Below are 16,330 nucleotides of genomic sequence, written 5' to 3' on the forward strand. Positions count from 1 at the left end.
TATCAACCTGCCAGCCCTTACGTTCGGTAAGTCACATAATCTTTGTTTTTAGATATATTTTTCCCACGTGGAATATATAACAAAGATGCTTTGACACAAATTTCAAGCTTTCGCAACCCAATGTTGCATTCTTCAGGAAAGAGGGAAGGAGAGGGAAAGACGAAAGGATGTGGGTTTTAAGGGGGAGGGTAAGGAGTCATTCCAATCTCGGGATCCGAAAGACTTACCTTAGGGGGAAAAAAGGACACACACACACACACACACACACACACACAAACACTCACACACACACACACACACACACATATCCATCCGCACATATGCAGACACAGGCAGACATATGTAAAGGCAAAGAGGCTGGGCAGAGATGTCAGTCGAAGCGGAAGTACAGAGGTAAAGATGTTGTTGAATGACAAGTGATGTACGAGGGGCGGCAACTTGAAATTAGCGGAGGTTGAGGCCTGGTGTGTAATGGGAAGAGAGAATATATTGAAGGGCAAGTTCCCATCTTCGGAGTTCTGACAGGTTGTTATCAGTGGGAGGTATCCAGATAACCCGGATGGTGTAACACTCTGCCAAGATGTGCTGACCATACACCAAGGAATGTTTAGCAACAGGGTGATCCTCATTCCCAACAAACACTGTCTGCCTGTGTCCGTTCATGCGAATGGACAGTTTGTTGCTGGTCATTCCCACATAGAAGGCTTCACAGTGTAGACAGGTTAGTTGGTAAATCAGGTGGGTGCTTTCACACATGGCTCTGCCTTTGATCGTGTACACCTTCCGGGTTACAGGACTGGAGTAGGTGGTGGTGGGAGGGTGCATGGGACATGTTTTCACCGGGGGGCGGTAACCCTTCTTTCCATCAGTCCCTATACCAGTTCCAAACCGAACAATCCATAGCCCTCACCCACCTAATCCTTCACCTACACATCAACTCAGCCAATGAACACACCCGTCAACTCTTACCCCTAATCATAGTCTTCAATCTTTCCTCTCCCACATCTACACTGGCTGTTCAGAGCATCCGCCTAGAGGCCAACCACAAATTAGAACAGCATGCCACCCTCCACCTCATAAACCTATCCAATCTCCTGGTTTCCCACCTCCGGAAAGGCAACTCACTCACCCTCCACAACCTTTCCAACAAACCTCATCCTCCTCTCATTGCACACAGACCCAGTCTCTCCCACCTACTCAATCTCCCACTTTCAGCTCCACTCCCCCCAAAACCTCAAAATTCTAGTCAACACATTCTGGAACCACAACACCCCAATTCAGTAGTTAACCTTTCCTCCAAACCTCTCTCCCAATCCGAAACCTCTGTCCTATCTAAAGGCCTCACCTTCAGCCCTACTCCCAGATTCAACCAAACAGCCCTCGTCAAAGATTTACTGTCCTACACTCGTAGTCTCTGTTGGAAATATCACTTTGCCATGAAGAAAAATAATCATAATCCTACACCTAATGATCCAACTCCTCAAGACACTATCCAAATTGAACCCTGACTGGAACAGTTCCGTCCTCCATCACAGCAGGACTCACCTCCTCTTCCTCAAAATCACCCTCTCCAAACCTTCCAGGAATTTCTCACTTCCAGCCTTGCCTCTCAATCCTTCTTGAAAAACCTTAATCCTATTCCCAACATCACCACTGCTGAAGCCCAGGCTATCCGTGATCTGAAGGCTGACCGATCCATTGTCATTCTTCTGGCGGACAAGGGTTCCACGACCGTGGTACTTGATCGTTGGTAGTATGTGGCTGAGGGACTGCGTCAGCTTTCAGACAACACCACATACAAAGTTTGCCAAGGTAATCCCATTCCTGATGTCCAGGTGGAGCTTCAAGGGATCCTCAGAACCTTAGGCCCCCTAAAAAAACCTTTCACCTGACTCCATCAACCTCCTGATCCCACCGACACCCCACACCCCTACCTTCTACCTACTTCCTAAAATTCACAAACCCAAACATCCTGGCCGCCCCAATGTAGCTGGTTACGAAGCCTCCACAGAACATATCTCTGCCTACGTAGATCAACACCTTCAAACCATTACATGCAGTCTCCTATCCTTCATCAAAGACACCAACCACTTTCTCAAACTCCTGGAATCCTTACCCAATCTGTTACCCTCGGAAACCATCCTTGTAACAGTTGATACCACTTTCATATACACAAATATCCTGCATGTCCAGGACCTTGCTTCGATGGAGCACTTCCTTTCACGTCAATCAACTGCAACCCTACCTAAAACCTCTTTCCTCATTACCTCCATCCTAACTCACAACTTCTTCACTTTTGAAGGCCAGACATACCAACAACTAAAGGGAACAGCCATGGGTACCAGGATGGCACCCTTGTACGCCAACCTATTTATGGGTCACTTAGAGGAAACCTTCTTGGTTACCCAGGCCTGCCAACCCAAAGTTTGGTACAGATTTATTGGTGACATCTTCATGATCTGGACTCACAGTGAAGAAGAACTCCAGAATTTCCTCTCCAACCTCAACTCCTTTAGTTCCATCAGATTCACCTGGTCCTACTCCAAATTCCATGCCACTTTCCTCGACGTTGACCTCCATCTGTCCAATGGCCAGCTTCACACATCCGTCCACATGAAACCCACCAACAAGCAACAGTACCTCCATTATGAAAGCTGCCACCCATTCCGTATCAAACGGTCCCTTCCCTGCAGCTTAGGTTTTCGTGGCAAACAAATCTGCTCCAGTCCGGAATCCCTGAACCATTACACCAATAACCTGAAAACAGCTTTCGCATCCTGCAACTACCCTCCCGACCTGGTACAGAAGCAAATAACCAGAGCCATTTCCTCATCCCCTCAAACCCAGAACCTCCTACAGAAGAACCCCAAAAGTGCCCCACTTGTGACAGGATACTTTCCGGAACTGGATCAGACTCTGAATGTGGCTCTCCAGCAGGGATACGACTTCCTCAAATCCTGCCCTGAAATGAGATCCATCCTTCATGAAATCCTCCCCACTCCACCAAGAGTGTCTTTCCGCCGTCCACCTAATCTTCGTAATCTCTTGGTTCATCCCTATGAAATCCCTAAACCACCTTCCCTACACTCCAGCTACTACCCCTGTAACTGCCCCCAGTGTAAAACCTGTCCCATGCACCCTTCCACCACCACCTACTCCAGTCCTGTAACCCAGAAGGTGTGCACGATCATAGGCAGAGCCATGTGTGAAAGCACCCACCTGATTTACCAGCTGACCTGCCTACACTGTGAAGCCTTCTATGTGGGAATGACCAGCAACAAACTGTCCATTTGCATGAACGGACACAGGCAGACAGTGTTTGTTGGTAATGAGGATCACCCTGTGGCTAAACATGCCTCGGTGCACGGCCAGCACATCTTGGCACAGTGTTACACCGTCTGGGTTATCTGGATACCTCCCACTGACGCCAACCTATCACAAATCCAGAGATGGTAACTTGCCCTTCAATATATTCTCTCTTTCTGTTACCCACCAGGCCTCAACCTCCGCTAATTTCAAGTTGCCGCCCCTCGTACATCACTTGTCATTCAACAACATCTTTGCCTCTGTACTTCCGCTTCGACTGACATCTCTGCCCAGCCTCTTTGCCTTTACATATGTCTGCCTGTGTCTGTATATGTGTGGATGGGTATGTGTGTGTGTGTGCCAGTGTATACCTGTCCTTTTTTCCCCCTAAGGTAAGTCTTTCCGATCCCAGGATTGGAATGACTCCTTACCCTCTCCCTTAAAACCCACACCCTTTCGTCTTTCCCTCTCCTTCCCTCTTTCCTGATGAAGCAACCTTGGGTTGTGAAAGCTTGAAATTTGTTTGTGTGTTTTTTATTGTGTCTATCTACCAGCGCTTTCCCGTTTGTGTGTGTGTCATTTCAGGTATTTTAGGTGTCTTTCCTGTTATCTGTAGAAGTAGAAAAACTTTATTAGTGTTTCCACTGCCTTAATGATTGGAAAAAAGTAATATTTTATGAATTTATGACATAAAATTAAAAAGAGTGTCACATTTTTCCAGATTGTATATTTGAGACGCTTCTCCCTGTTGCGCACACTTAATATGGATGGGAATCCATGTGCAGACATAGATGGCTTTGCTGAATTTGTTTATGCTTGTCTACCAAAACTGGTGTACTATCATTACCGTTATATTCACCCCCGTGATAAGGAATCAGCACGGGAGAAATACAGGTATAGCTTGATTGCATAATAAAAAGCACTATATCAATCACATATTGACTTGTGATGACCTGTAAGTGAGCAGCTTTTACTCCTAATATATATTTTATATTTAACAATGTTATGAATAGGATAGACAGCTATTTCCCATAAAGATGACATGTTGAGTTGCAGACAAGCACAGCAAAAAGGCTGTTACATATTGAGCTTTTGGCCTCCTTCAGAAAGGAAAACAGACAGGCAAACACATCTCATGCATACACGATCGCTATGTCTGGTCGCTCGGCCTGAATGAAACTGTTGCACTGAATTGAAGCTGCAATCTAGAGTGGGACAGGGAAGGGGGAGAGATAGCAGGTTATGGGTGGGGGAGAGAAGTCAGTGCAGTGTGGTGGAGTGTACAGGGACTAGCTGGTAGCAGGGCAAGGCTGCCAGGCACATCATCGAGATGCTGTGGACGTGTGGGGAGGGGGGGCATGAAGCAGAAAAAGAGAGGAGCCGAAAAGGGAAAAAGACAGAGAACTGTGCACAGTGAGGATGAGGGGAGTTGAATTGGGAGGAGGCGATAGGACAGAGGGGGCAGAAACTGTTGGGTAGAGGATGTAGGGACAGTAGATTACTGTAGGTTGTTGGGTGCAATGATCTTGGGAGTGGAGAATGTCTTGCAAGAATAACTCACACCTGTGCAGTTCAGAAAAACTGATGGTGGAGGGGAGGATCCAGATGGCTTGAGTAGTGAAGCAGCTGTTGAAAATGAGTGTGCTATGACCAACAACGTGTTGTGCCACAGAGTTGTCCACTTTGCTCGTGGCTACAGTTTGGTGGTGACCATTCATCCTGGTGGACTTTGAGGACTATTTTGTAGGATAGGTAGAAGGTCAGAGTACAAAACTGTGTCATACCAATTACCAGTGCATATATTGTCAAAAAATTTTTCTTTAAATTAATTATTGTCACAATGGTGAATAGACATTTTTAAGCATATTATGACTACCACCATTCATGTTCCTTCATTTTCTATTTACATTTCCTTCTGCTTCTGAAGATTTAGTTACTTTATACTTATGTATAATATAGCATGTCAAAAAATTATTTTGACATGCCGTATTATTCAGGTAGAGGATACAGAATCTTCAGAGAATAATTAGCTAGATTTTGTCACAGGCTTTGCCACAGCTGATGTGTTAATTCTATTGCCAGAACTGTCAAACTTTAAATTGTCAGTGAAGTTTATCTTACTTGTGTAAAAATTATATAATATACAGTGTTCACGAAATCAAGTAGAATCATTAATGTCTTCAGCTAATGAAATTTGTGAATTTAAAATAACTAATATCCATTGTGTGTCATCCATTTTATAAAATTTCAGCTCATTATTCATGTCTATAAATGTAGCATCCCTTTTATCACACACACACAGGAACAGTACTTGTGTATCTGTTTCAGTGATACAATTGTAGCACTTGAAAAGACTGAGGCAGAGGCACAGGTTCACATTGAGCAGCAGAGAGAAGAAGAGCAAAAATCAGAGCTATATTCTGCAGCATTTGTTGAGCAACTAGACAGTGACCAGCTTTTCAACTCATTGTATGAAGGTGATGAAGAGGGCAAGGCACTCTTGAAAATAGGAGATGAAGCACTGGAACTCTATAACAAGTATCCTTTCTCCCATTCAGGGGAAATGTCCTGCAATTTCATATATTTTTGAAATTGTTCTGTCGTAAGCAACACATATGTGGCAGTCTCTCAAAGACTTTTACTTTAAAGTTACATTTCTTGGTGTTTCATTACAACCATATTTACATTTTATGTAAACTAGTACGTGCAACCATGCTGGGGGATGGCAACACAAGTTTGTTTTGAGCATGTTGGTAGCCAGGCAAGAGACAGAAGTTTTGTGCTCTCTCACAAAAGAGTGATGTAGACTGAAATAAAACTTAGTTAAATAATGATAACTAATTAAATACATGTATCAGTGTGTTTTTCAAGCTTACAATTAAAGGTTTCACTGTCTTACGTGTATTATTTCAGAAAATGTGAAAAGATCACGAAGTAGGGTTACTGTCGTATTTTTGTTTACGTTTTGACACAATAAACTTAAAGAACCTCATTTAATTGTTCTTTTTTTCTTTCCAGCAAATTAAGTATAGCATATCCTTCATTTTTTAATTGTTATTTACAAAACACATTATAAATTTAATTTGCTGAACCTAGAAACTTTGCACATAATAGCTTTGTTTACTTACAGTTGTAAGTATGCCTAATTTTCATACACATGTTTTCTAGTTTTTCAATAATTTAACTGACTTACTCTCACTAAAGTATTAGTTCTACTGTGAATAAAAAGTGCCTGATTTGCTGTAGAATTTTTAGCTCTAAGATTTGGTGTGATGAATGCAGTTATTTATTTATTTATTTTTTTTTTCATTTGGATCACTGTAGAGGCATGGAAATTGGGAAAGTGAATCAGACTCATCAGTGGTCTTGTAGGATATGAAGTAGAGATAGGAAGACAGTGGCACAGGAGGGGAAAATCGCTGCCCCTCAGGCTGAGTTAAATCTGGCTAGGAAAGTCTTGGACAGGTTAAGATGGTGGTGGTGGTTAGTGTTTAACGTCCCGTCGACAACGAGGTCATTAGAGACGGAGCGCAAGCTCGGGTTAGGGAAGGATTGGGAAGGAAATCGGCCATGCCCTTTCAAAGGAACCATCCCGGCATTTGCCTGAAACGATTTAGGGAAATCACGGAAAACCTAAATCAGGATGGCGGGAGACGGGATTGAACCGTTGTCCTTCCGAATGCAAACAGGTTAAGAAGGGAGAAGTGGAAAGAGAGGTGGGAACTGGAAACAGGTAACAGAAGTAACAGGATCAGAACTTCATTAGACAGCTTTGTGTTGAATTTAAAAAATAACTTTGACCCATTCCTTCAGTTAGAAACTGATGAGCCTCAGGCAGAGGCAGTTGTAGACAGGGTACAACAAATTTTCAGTAGACAATTGAATAAAAATGTAGGGAAATCAGCAAAATGAAAGAAAGTTTTGTTGTTAGGTAGTTCTCATGTCAGAGGTGTAGGCCAGCTTCTGCAGGATGAATTAGGATCAGACTATCAGGTCACCAATTTTTTTAAACCCAATGCTGGTCTGGGTCAGGTGACAGAGGGCTTAGGTTCACTCTGTGTAGACTTCACCATGGAAGACACGGGTGTTATTGTGGGTGGGCTGGGCAACAGTATTGACAAACATCGTGGGTACAATATAGAGCTGATCTGGTAAAGATTGCATTAACATAGAAATATACCAGTGTAGAGTTTGTGTCTGTTTTGAGACACCATGGCTGACCTCATGTAAACTCTTGTGTCAGAAGAGTTAATTTGGAGTTGGAACGGCCTCTTGGGTCATGTGCAGAGTCACATATTGGTGTGGTTCTTGTTGATTCTCTCAACAGGTGAAGTTATACTGGGCTTGACCTACACCTCAACAGGAAAGGGGAGGGTAAGCTGGCTGTACTAATAGCAGGAATTTAAATGGGAGGGGGGAGGCACTGCCATGACTGGTAAAATACAAGTGGTTACAGTTGTTGGAGCAGCACCTATTTTAGGATAGGTAGAACAGAAAGAAGTTAAGTTCTAAGAAAGGTCAGGATTAAAACGACTGTTCAGTTTGAGAAAGAAACTAAACAGCATAATGCTGGCTCATTGGATCAGCAAACACAGCTGTTGGTTAAATATTTTCGTCAGTGAGCAGAAATTTTATTTCCACCGAGTTTTATCTCAGTCATTGTGAAATGCCAACTGTCCTTAGTGCATCAGAACATTCAACGGCCAAGAAGTAAAATTAATGAACCACCTATCTGTATTGATCAATTAGAGTCATACAACCCAGTTGACATAATCTGCGTCTCTGAACATCATGTGACCATTGGTATAGACATGTCAAGTGTTGCAGAATTTAGATTAGGTTCTCACTTTTGTAGGACAGAAATGGAGGACGGAGGAGTTGACACATTCACCAGGAATTACTATAAGTTTATTAACATAGACATTCATAAATTTTGCCTAGAGGAGCATATGGAAGCATGTGCAACAGAAATAGAATTTTATAATAAATGATTCATAATAGTATGTGTGTATGGGTTAAAAACAATACTTTTAAGCTTATCGTAAATCACTTTGAAACTCTATTGGCCTACAGTAAGAACTCACTGCAGTCAGTAGCATTGTCATTCAACTTAAATCATACTGTTAGGTTTCCAATTAGAGTAGCTAAGAGCTCAAAGATGGCCATTGATAATATTTTTATAGAAATTTGTAACAAACAAAATTAATTATAAAACCACTAATTAGTAGCCTCTGAGACCATGTTATGCAACAATATTTACTAAATCTGAGATCAAGAGGGTAGTCATCAAGTCAGAAATTGATTGTTTTAGGAAATCACAACATCCTTTTAAGTAAATTAGAATATTATGGTATAACAGGAAATGCTGCAAAATGGTTCAAATGCTATCTGAGAGAAAGCAAAGGATGTCAATAGAAAAAACGTGTATTAAGCTAGCAGGCATCACCCAACTGGGAACAAGCAAATGTGTTGTGCCCCAAGGTTGCATTTTAGGGACCTTACTTTTCATCAGTAACATTACCAGAGCCAAGTTTGTTTTGTATTCAAATGATGAAAACACTGCAATAAGTTGTAAATCCAGTGTAGCCTTAGAAAAGTCAGCTAATGAAATTTTCATCGACATTAATAAATTGTTCCAGCCAATTCTCTGTCACTAAACCTTGAAAAAACATACTGTATGCATTTCAGAACATGTAAAAGGTTTCCTGTTGTATATACCTGAAATATGATGACAAGCAGATTGAAGAAGTTGAGAGTGCTAAAGTCTTGGGATTTCAGCTTGATAATAAATTTAACTGGGAGGAGCATACCACAGAAGTGGTGAAGTGCCTAAACAAATCTATGTTTGCTATGCAAATGTTGTCAGACATAGATGACACAAAAATAAAAAAGTTTGTGTACTATGCTTACTTTCATTCCATTACGTCATACGGGACTATTTTCTGGGGTAAGTCATCAAGTCAAGCTAAAGTTTTCTGAGCTCAAAAATGTACAATACAAATTATTTTTGATGTGAACTCAAGAATGTTCTGCAGAAGGCTGTTTAAGGAACTGGGGATACTAACTACTGCTTCCCAATATGTTCATTCCTTAATGAAATTTGTCATTGAAAATATATCTTTTCTTTCTTCAAACCAACAGCTCAGTTTGTGGAATCAATACTAGAAATAAGATGATTTACAGTCACTTATTTTGGTCTAGAAAGGTGTCCACAATTGAGGAACACACATTCTCAATAACATACCAACAGCCATAAAAAGTTTAACTAATAATAAGAATATAATAGAGGGAAACATTCCACGTGGGAAAAATATATCTAAAAACAAAGATGATGTGACTTACCAAACGAAAGTGCTGGCAGGTCAGTAGACACACAAACACAAACATACACACAAAATTCTAGCTTTCGCAACCAACGGTTGCTTCGTCAGGAAGGAGGGAAGGAGAGGGAAAGACGAAAGGATGTGGGTTTTAAGGGAGAGGGTAAGGAGTCATTCCAATCCCGGGAGCGGAAAGACTTACCTTAGGGGGAAAAAAGGATGGGTATACACTCGCACACACACACATATCCATCCACACATATACAGACACAAGCAGACATATTTAAAGACAAAGAGTTTGGGCAGAAATGTCAGTCGAGGCGGAAGTGCAGAGGCAAAGATGATGTTGAATGACAGGTGAGGTATGAGTAGCGGCAACTTGAAATTAGCGGAGATTGAGGCCTGGTGGGTAACGGGAAGAGAGGATATATTGAAGAGCAAGTTCCCATCTCCGGAGTTCGGATAGGTTGGTGTTGGTGGGAAGTATCCAGATAACCCGGACGGTGTAACACTGTGCCAAGATGTGCTGGCCGTGCACCAAGGCATGTTTAGCCACAGGGTGATCCGCCTCGACTGACATTTCTGCCCAAACTCTTTGTCTTTAAATATGTCTGCTTGTGTCTGTATATGTGTGGATGGATATGTGTGTGTGTGTGCAAGTGTATACCCGTCCTTTTTTCCCCCTAAGGTAAGTCTTTCCGCTCCCGGGATTGGAATGACTCCTTACCCTCTCCCTTAAAACCCACATCCTTTCGTCTTTCCCTCTCCTTCCCTCCTTCCTGACGAAGCAACCGTTGGTTGCGAAAGCTAGAATTTTGTGTGTATGTTTGCGTTTGTTTGTGTGTCTATCGACCTGCCAGTGCTTTCGTTTGGTAAGTCCCATCATCTTTGTTTTTAGATATATTAGCTAATAATAAAGTTGAAAAGAGTTTAAAGAATTTGTTGATGAGACCAGTTACATGTACGTTGTTAATTTATCAGATAATGTGAATAATGCTTACAGTGTGACTTATGTACAAATTTTGTGCAGCATTGTGATTATTGTAAATAAGTCCTGTAAATTTTTTATTTTTTATTTTATTTTTTATTTGATGATGCCTGGCTACAATGGCCTAAGAACTATTGTATACACCTAAGAGTATTGAAATTTAATACTTGGTGACAAATTTTATATACTTTTAAATGTAAATTTGCTTAAGAATCTTTTATTAATGCTATTTATTTATTTATTTTTAACCATTCCCACAGCCACAAGGCCAATTTCATTTGCGAAGTGTGGAAGGTACGTTAGCATGTCTGTTCTTATTTTGTTAATATTTACTGTGTATTCTTGTGTTCTGACATCTTCCATACCACAGAGGGTCTTTTGTTAGGCAAATAAAGACTGTACTCTAGTGCGTCCCAGTACCCACACCTGTGCTACATGTAATGTGATACATATCTGATATTCATCATGAGGGACAGTGGGTATCAATTTTTGTCATTTCTGACTGAACTATACATTACCTAATCAGGAATCAGATGGTGTTGCAAATACTGAGCAAAGGAAGCAGTATCCACTGTTGTCCCCTATGGTATCAATGAATGGAAACAGGATCATACTACTCACTGGTTTGTGGTTTGGTGTCTCAATTGTTAAGTTTCAGACCAATTGGAGTACTTGCTAATTAAATAATTCGGTACCCAATACACTAAGACAACCAGATCACAAAATATTCAGACATTTTTCTGAAATCATGTGAATTTTAATTTTTAATAGCCAAATAGTAAAATATTGTTTTATTCATATCAAACTATAAAAAGTTTATGCACAAATGATGGATTTAACATGAATAATGACCACTTAATTGTTTTGCAAATAACATAATTTTTCATATTCTCCATTTAAATCAAAATTGTAATTACATTTGGAATTATTAACATTGTTATTGTTATTTTTATTTTTATGGTTTTTCTCTAGATAACACTTGAAAACATTTATAAAGTAAATTATTTGTTGTATGTGCTTTTCGGTGACTAAAAAATTGATGTGTAAAAAACATCACCTCTGTATTGTGAAACAGCTTTGGTCACTTTTATATCTTTGCTCTTCTTGACCTAACATGTTTTGCCCTATACATCAAAATTGTAGAAAAAATACAATTTGCAGTTTCAATCTCTTTGAACTGGATTCTAAATTATAATGTATCAAGTTCTCAGATACTTGACAAAAAAAAGAAGGTATATTAAGCAGTTCATTACAAGCATGTAAATGTGAGAAAAACTTTGACATAAACATAATGGAACTGCCCAAGTCTGTTTTTACTAAGTAGGAAAAAAAGAGACAGTTGACTTTCTAAACGTGAAATGTGTCTTATGTGTATTGGGCACTAAGTAATTTTGTAAACACTATAACATAAAACAAACAGACATTTGCAGATACAGTGGTAGCTTTCTGGACTCACATTCGAGAGCACAATGGTTCAGACCCACACCGACCATCCTGATTTAGATTTTCCATTATTTCCCTAAATTGCTTCAGGCAAATGCTGGATGGTTCCTTTAAAAGGACATTGCTAACTTCCTTGCCCAACCTTCCATACTCCAATGGGACTGATGGCTTCACTCTTTGTTTGGTCCCCTCCCTGGAATCAGCCAACCAACATTTGATATGGCATAAGAGAATTATTAGTTAACTAATTAACCAATGCTAAAAACAGATAGATACAGTTAGCACATAAGTTTTTCACAAGATTGTTGAAAAATAGAGTTTTTTTTGCATTTGGCATAAAATGCTTTAATGTGCATTTACCAGTGTTTCTTACAGAAGTTAAGAACACAAATTATGGGCTTTTTCACCCCCCCCCCCCCCCCCCAAAAAAAAAAAAAAAAAAACCATAGTTACCACTTCAGTTCCTTGAAAAAGTATTAGTTTTGGAAAACAAACATTATCACATTCAAACCTCAAACCTGACTTCACTTTCACATGCTAGGTACCATGTCTCTGGTAATAAATCATATAATTATCTAACTGTGGAAACCTGAGGTTGCAATATGTGGGCATCAGTCTGCAGCTGTTTGCTGATGATGCTGTGGTGAAAGGGAAGGTGTCAAAGTTGATACAAGATGACTTAGACAAAACTTCTAATTGGTGTGATGAATGGCAGCTAGCTCTAAATCTACAAAAATGTAAGTTAATGCAGATGAATAGGAAAAATAAACCCATGATTTTTGAGTACTTCATTAGTAGTATGTTGCTTGGTACAGTCATGCTGATTAAATATCTAGGCATAATGCAGCAAAGTGATATGAAATGGAATGAGCATGTGAGGCTTGTGGTAGGAAAGGCGAATGGTGGAGCTTGGATTTGTTTGGAAGGAAAGTGTGGTTCATCTCTAGAGAAGACTGATTACAGGACACTAGTACAATTTATTATTGAGTGTGTCCAAGAGTTTGGGATCCACACCAGGTCAGATTAAAGGAAGAGATCAAAGCAGTCCAAAGGTGAGCTGCTAGATTTGTCACTGGTAGTTTTGAATGACATACAAGTATTACATAGATGCCTCAGGAACTCAAATGAGAATCACTGGAGGGAAGGCAATGTTCTATTTGAGAACACTGTTTAGAAAATTTACGGAACTGCCATTTGAAGCTGACTGCAGAACACTTCTACAGCCTCCAACATCCATTGCACATAAGGACTATGAAGATATTAGAGAGATTAGGGCTCGTATGGAGGCATATGAACAGTCATTTTCCACTTGATCTATTTGTGAGAAACAGAAAGGAAATGACTAGTAGTGGTTCAAGGTACCCTCCACCATGCACCATATGGTGGCTTGTGGTATATATATGTAGCTGTAGAAGCCAATATTTTTGGTTGCAAGGGAGTCTTTCCTGTTATCAACCATTTTTGGATCAGTCATTAAACAGTTATGGCTGAGTACAGAGAACTACTGAAAAATGGGGAGGGGGAGGGTCCACAAAAGTAGCTGTTATAAGTGAAGCACACCATTGAGATAGGAATATGGTTAAGTACATGAAAAAAACGACACCAGAATGCAGAAGCATATAATAGTAACTAGAAGGAAATATGATAAAAACAAGATCCTGATGAGGAACAGGTATCTTTACAGCATCTGGTTCATTGTTGCTAACAAGATAATTTGTAGGCTCATTCATTCATGGGAGTGGTAACACAGTGACAACTATAAATTTAAGCTAAGCAAATTTGATCTTGTATGTCATAAATTAAGGCAACAATATTATGAAAAGGAAAGTGGCTACTCACCATATAGCGGAGATGATGAGTTGCAGATAGGTACAACAAAAAGACTGTCAAACAAAGCTTCCAGCCAAACAGGCCTTCATCAGAATAGAGAAAAACACACACACACACACACACACACACACACACACACACACACACACACACGCACATGACTGTCAACGCTAGTCTGACCTTGGCAGCCAGAGACTGTGGTCGTGTGTGTGTGTGTGTGTGTGTGTGTGTGTGTGTGTCTGTGTGTTATCTAATTCAGTTTGGCCAAAAGCTTTGTTTGACAGTCTTTTTGTCGTACGTACCTGTGACTCAGCATCTCTGCTATATAGTGAGTGGCGACTACTACCCTTCTGAAAAAATTTATTGTACCAAGGAAATGGCATAATTTCTGGATATCTGGGACATTGTATTTTATGGATAGCTGCTATCCTCTCTGTAGTCAATTCCCTCACTACTAATGGAGTGGCCTAAAAATGTTACCTGCTCCTTATGTAAATTACATTTTTCTTGATTCACTAGAATACTATGTGAGACTATCATACAGAAGATAGTAATTAAATGTTTCTCATGCTCTTCTGCCAACTTCGTAAAAACCAGAATGTCCTCTAAATAACAGAAACGGTAGGCATATCTCTGAATACTGAATAGATAAAATGCTGCCATGCTTGGGGAGCATTCTTATGTCCATATGGTATTAGAACAAATTCAAACAACCCAAGGGGCATATTGATTGCTGTCTTACCTATGATGGGTGGGAACATAGGAATCTGGTGATACGCTTTTGCACAATCCACTACACTGAAAATTTTAGCTCCGGCTAAGACGTAAGAGAAGTCATGTAGATTCAGTATTGGGACCTATCAGCTATCATTTGGGAACTGAGCACTCTGCAATTCCTGCAATGCCTGAGCGACCTATCCTTTTTTGGGACTAAATGGATCAGAGAAGACTGTGTGCTGGAGCAAGATCTAATAACTCCTGAATTTAACAAGTCTTCTACAATTTTCTTTGCCTTCACAAGTGTGTATGGTGCCAGCTGACATTCTGTAGCAAAATCTGGGGGCTTGGCCAATCTTTTGAATGTGACACCTCATGTTATGTAAAACTCTGTTCCTGCCCCTGTTAGTCTGTCCTAGCCTTGAATGATCAGTGTTCACACCACTGACCTCATGTTCTTGTTGCTGGTGGTCAGAAGTGACATCTAAGGCCACCGTCTCTAGCGTCTCTAGTAGCAGCTGTCTTGGCCATTAATGTGATGGAGAGCACCACTGGCCCTTCTGTAATGTTTGCTGCCATTGCAATAGAGTGGGCTGCAATTGGGGGTTAGTTGGCTGGGGCACCGCCAGCAGTGGCAATGACACTGCTAGAAGATGTGAACCTTGTACCCATTGGGAAAACTTGCGATGTGTTCACAGAAGTTCTCAGAAGCGCTGCCTCCCACCTCTGATGTGGTGGTCTTTCTGTTGCGGTTAATGGGAATATTGTTGCTGGATGCCTTGCCCTTCATCTTGTGATTGTTGTTGGGCAAGTTGCTGATGAGTGTCATGATCATCTTGATGTGTGATACGTTTTAGTGCAGATGAGGCCTTATTCAAATCTTTCAGTTGTAATTCTCGCCGTTTATACATTTTGAATTGCAGTTTGTTTGTCTCATAATGTACATAATATAAATCATTTGATTCAGGAACAGGAGACATGTCAACATTGTGGTAAAATGTCACCATAAGCATAGAATAGCTGGTGTTAGCAAACAGCATAATAACAATAAAATTTTGTTATATATACATACAGCAAAATCTAACACTTAACTACCCCTTTTTCAAATTATCATTTCATCCTCTATGAATTCTTCTATTGAATAGTAGTATTTCTCCCACAGAATCTGATGTAGTGTTTTAAAATTTCTGGCTTCATATTACACATGTGTTTGCCCATTAACTTGTTATATTGTCATCCCAGTATACTGTGGAGTCTATGCATATAATTTCAAGTGGTGTTTGGGTAGCATAAAGTTATTTTTAAATCTCGTATTATATGTGTGGTTAAAATGATCCTCCCCAAACTAATTTTGGTCTGCTGTGTAGGAAGATTATAATTTCATAAATGTATATGGAGGGAACAGTGTTAGGATATGTAGTTTCCAAAATAATAGGTGACACAAGACCCTGTGTGCTGTGCAGTACATGTATATTGGACAATTTTCTTTCACGGTTTCAGTTTTCACACTACCTGAACTTCCCCAGGAAATAATACCATATCTAATAACAGATTTGGAGTAACTATGAGAAGCAATTTTTGTTGTACTCAAGTCAGTGCAATTTGCTAGTATTTTCATTGCAAATGCAAAACTGCTTAGTTTATTTAACAGGAAGTCAATATGTGTATTCGAGCCTAAGTTGTTGTCCATATTTAGTCTTAGTCCTTACACACAGCTGGTCCGAAT

The 16,330-nt window shown here is 40.2% G+C and overlaps 1 protein-coding gene across 1 annotated transcript in view; it reads left to right on the forward strand.

Annotated features, from left to right (window-relative positions):
- Positions 1 to 16,330, forward strand: part of LOC124778029 (dynein regulatory complex subunit 3-like) — a 182,720-nt gene that overhangs the window by 55,790 nt on the left and 110,600 nt on the right. Inside the window, exons 3-4 of the mRNA XM_047253614.1 lie at positions 4,028 to 4,200; positions 5,635 to 5,844. Coding sequence (XP_047109570.1) covers positions 4,028 to 4,200; positions 5,635 to 5,844 — 383 coding nt within the window. The remainder of the gene's footprint in view (positions 1 to 4,027; positions 4,201 to 5,634; positions 5,845 to 16,330) is intronic.

The sequence above is a fragment of the Schistocerca piceifrons genome, chromosome 1 (genome assembly GCF_021461385.2).
Source record: "Schistocerca piceifrons isolate TAMUIC-IGC-003096 chromosome 1, iqSchPice1.1, whole genome shotgun sequence".
In the NCBI taxonomy this organism is placed as follows: Eukaryota; Metazoa; Arthropoda; class Insecta; order Orthoptera; family Acrididae; genus Schistocerca; species Schistocerca piceifrons.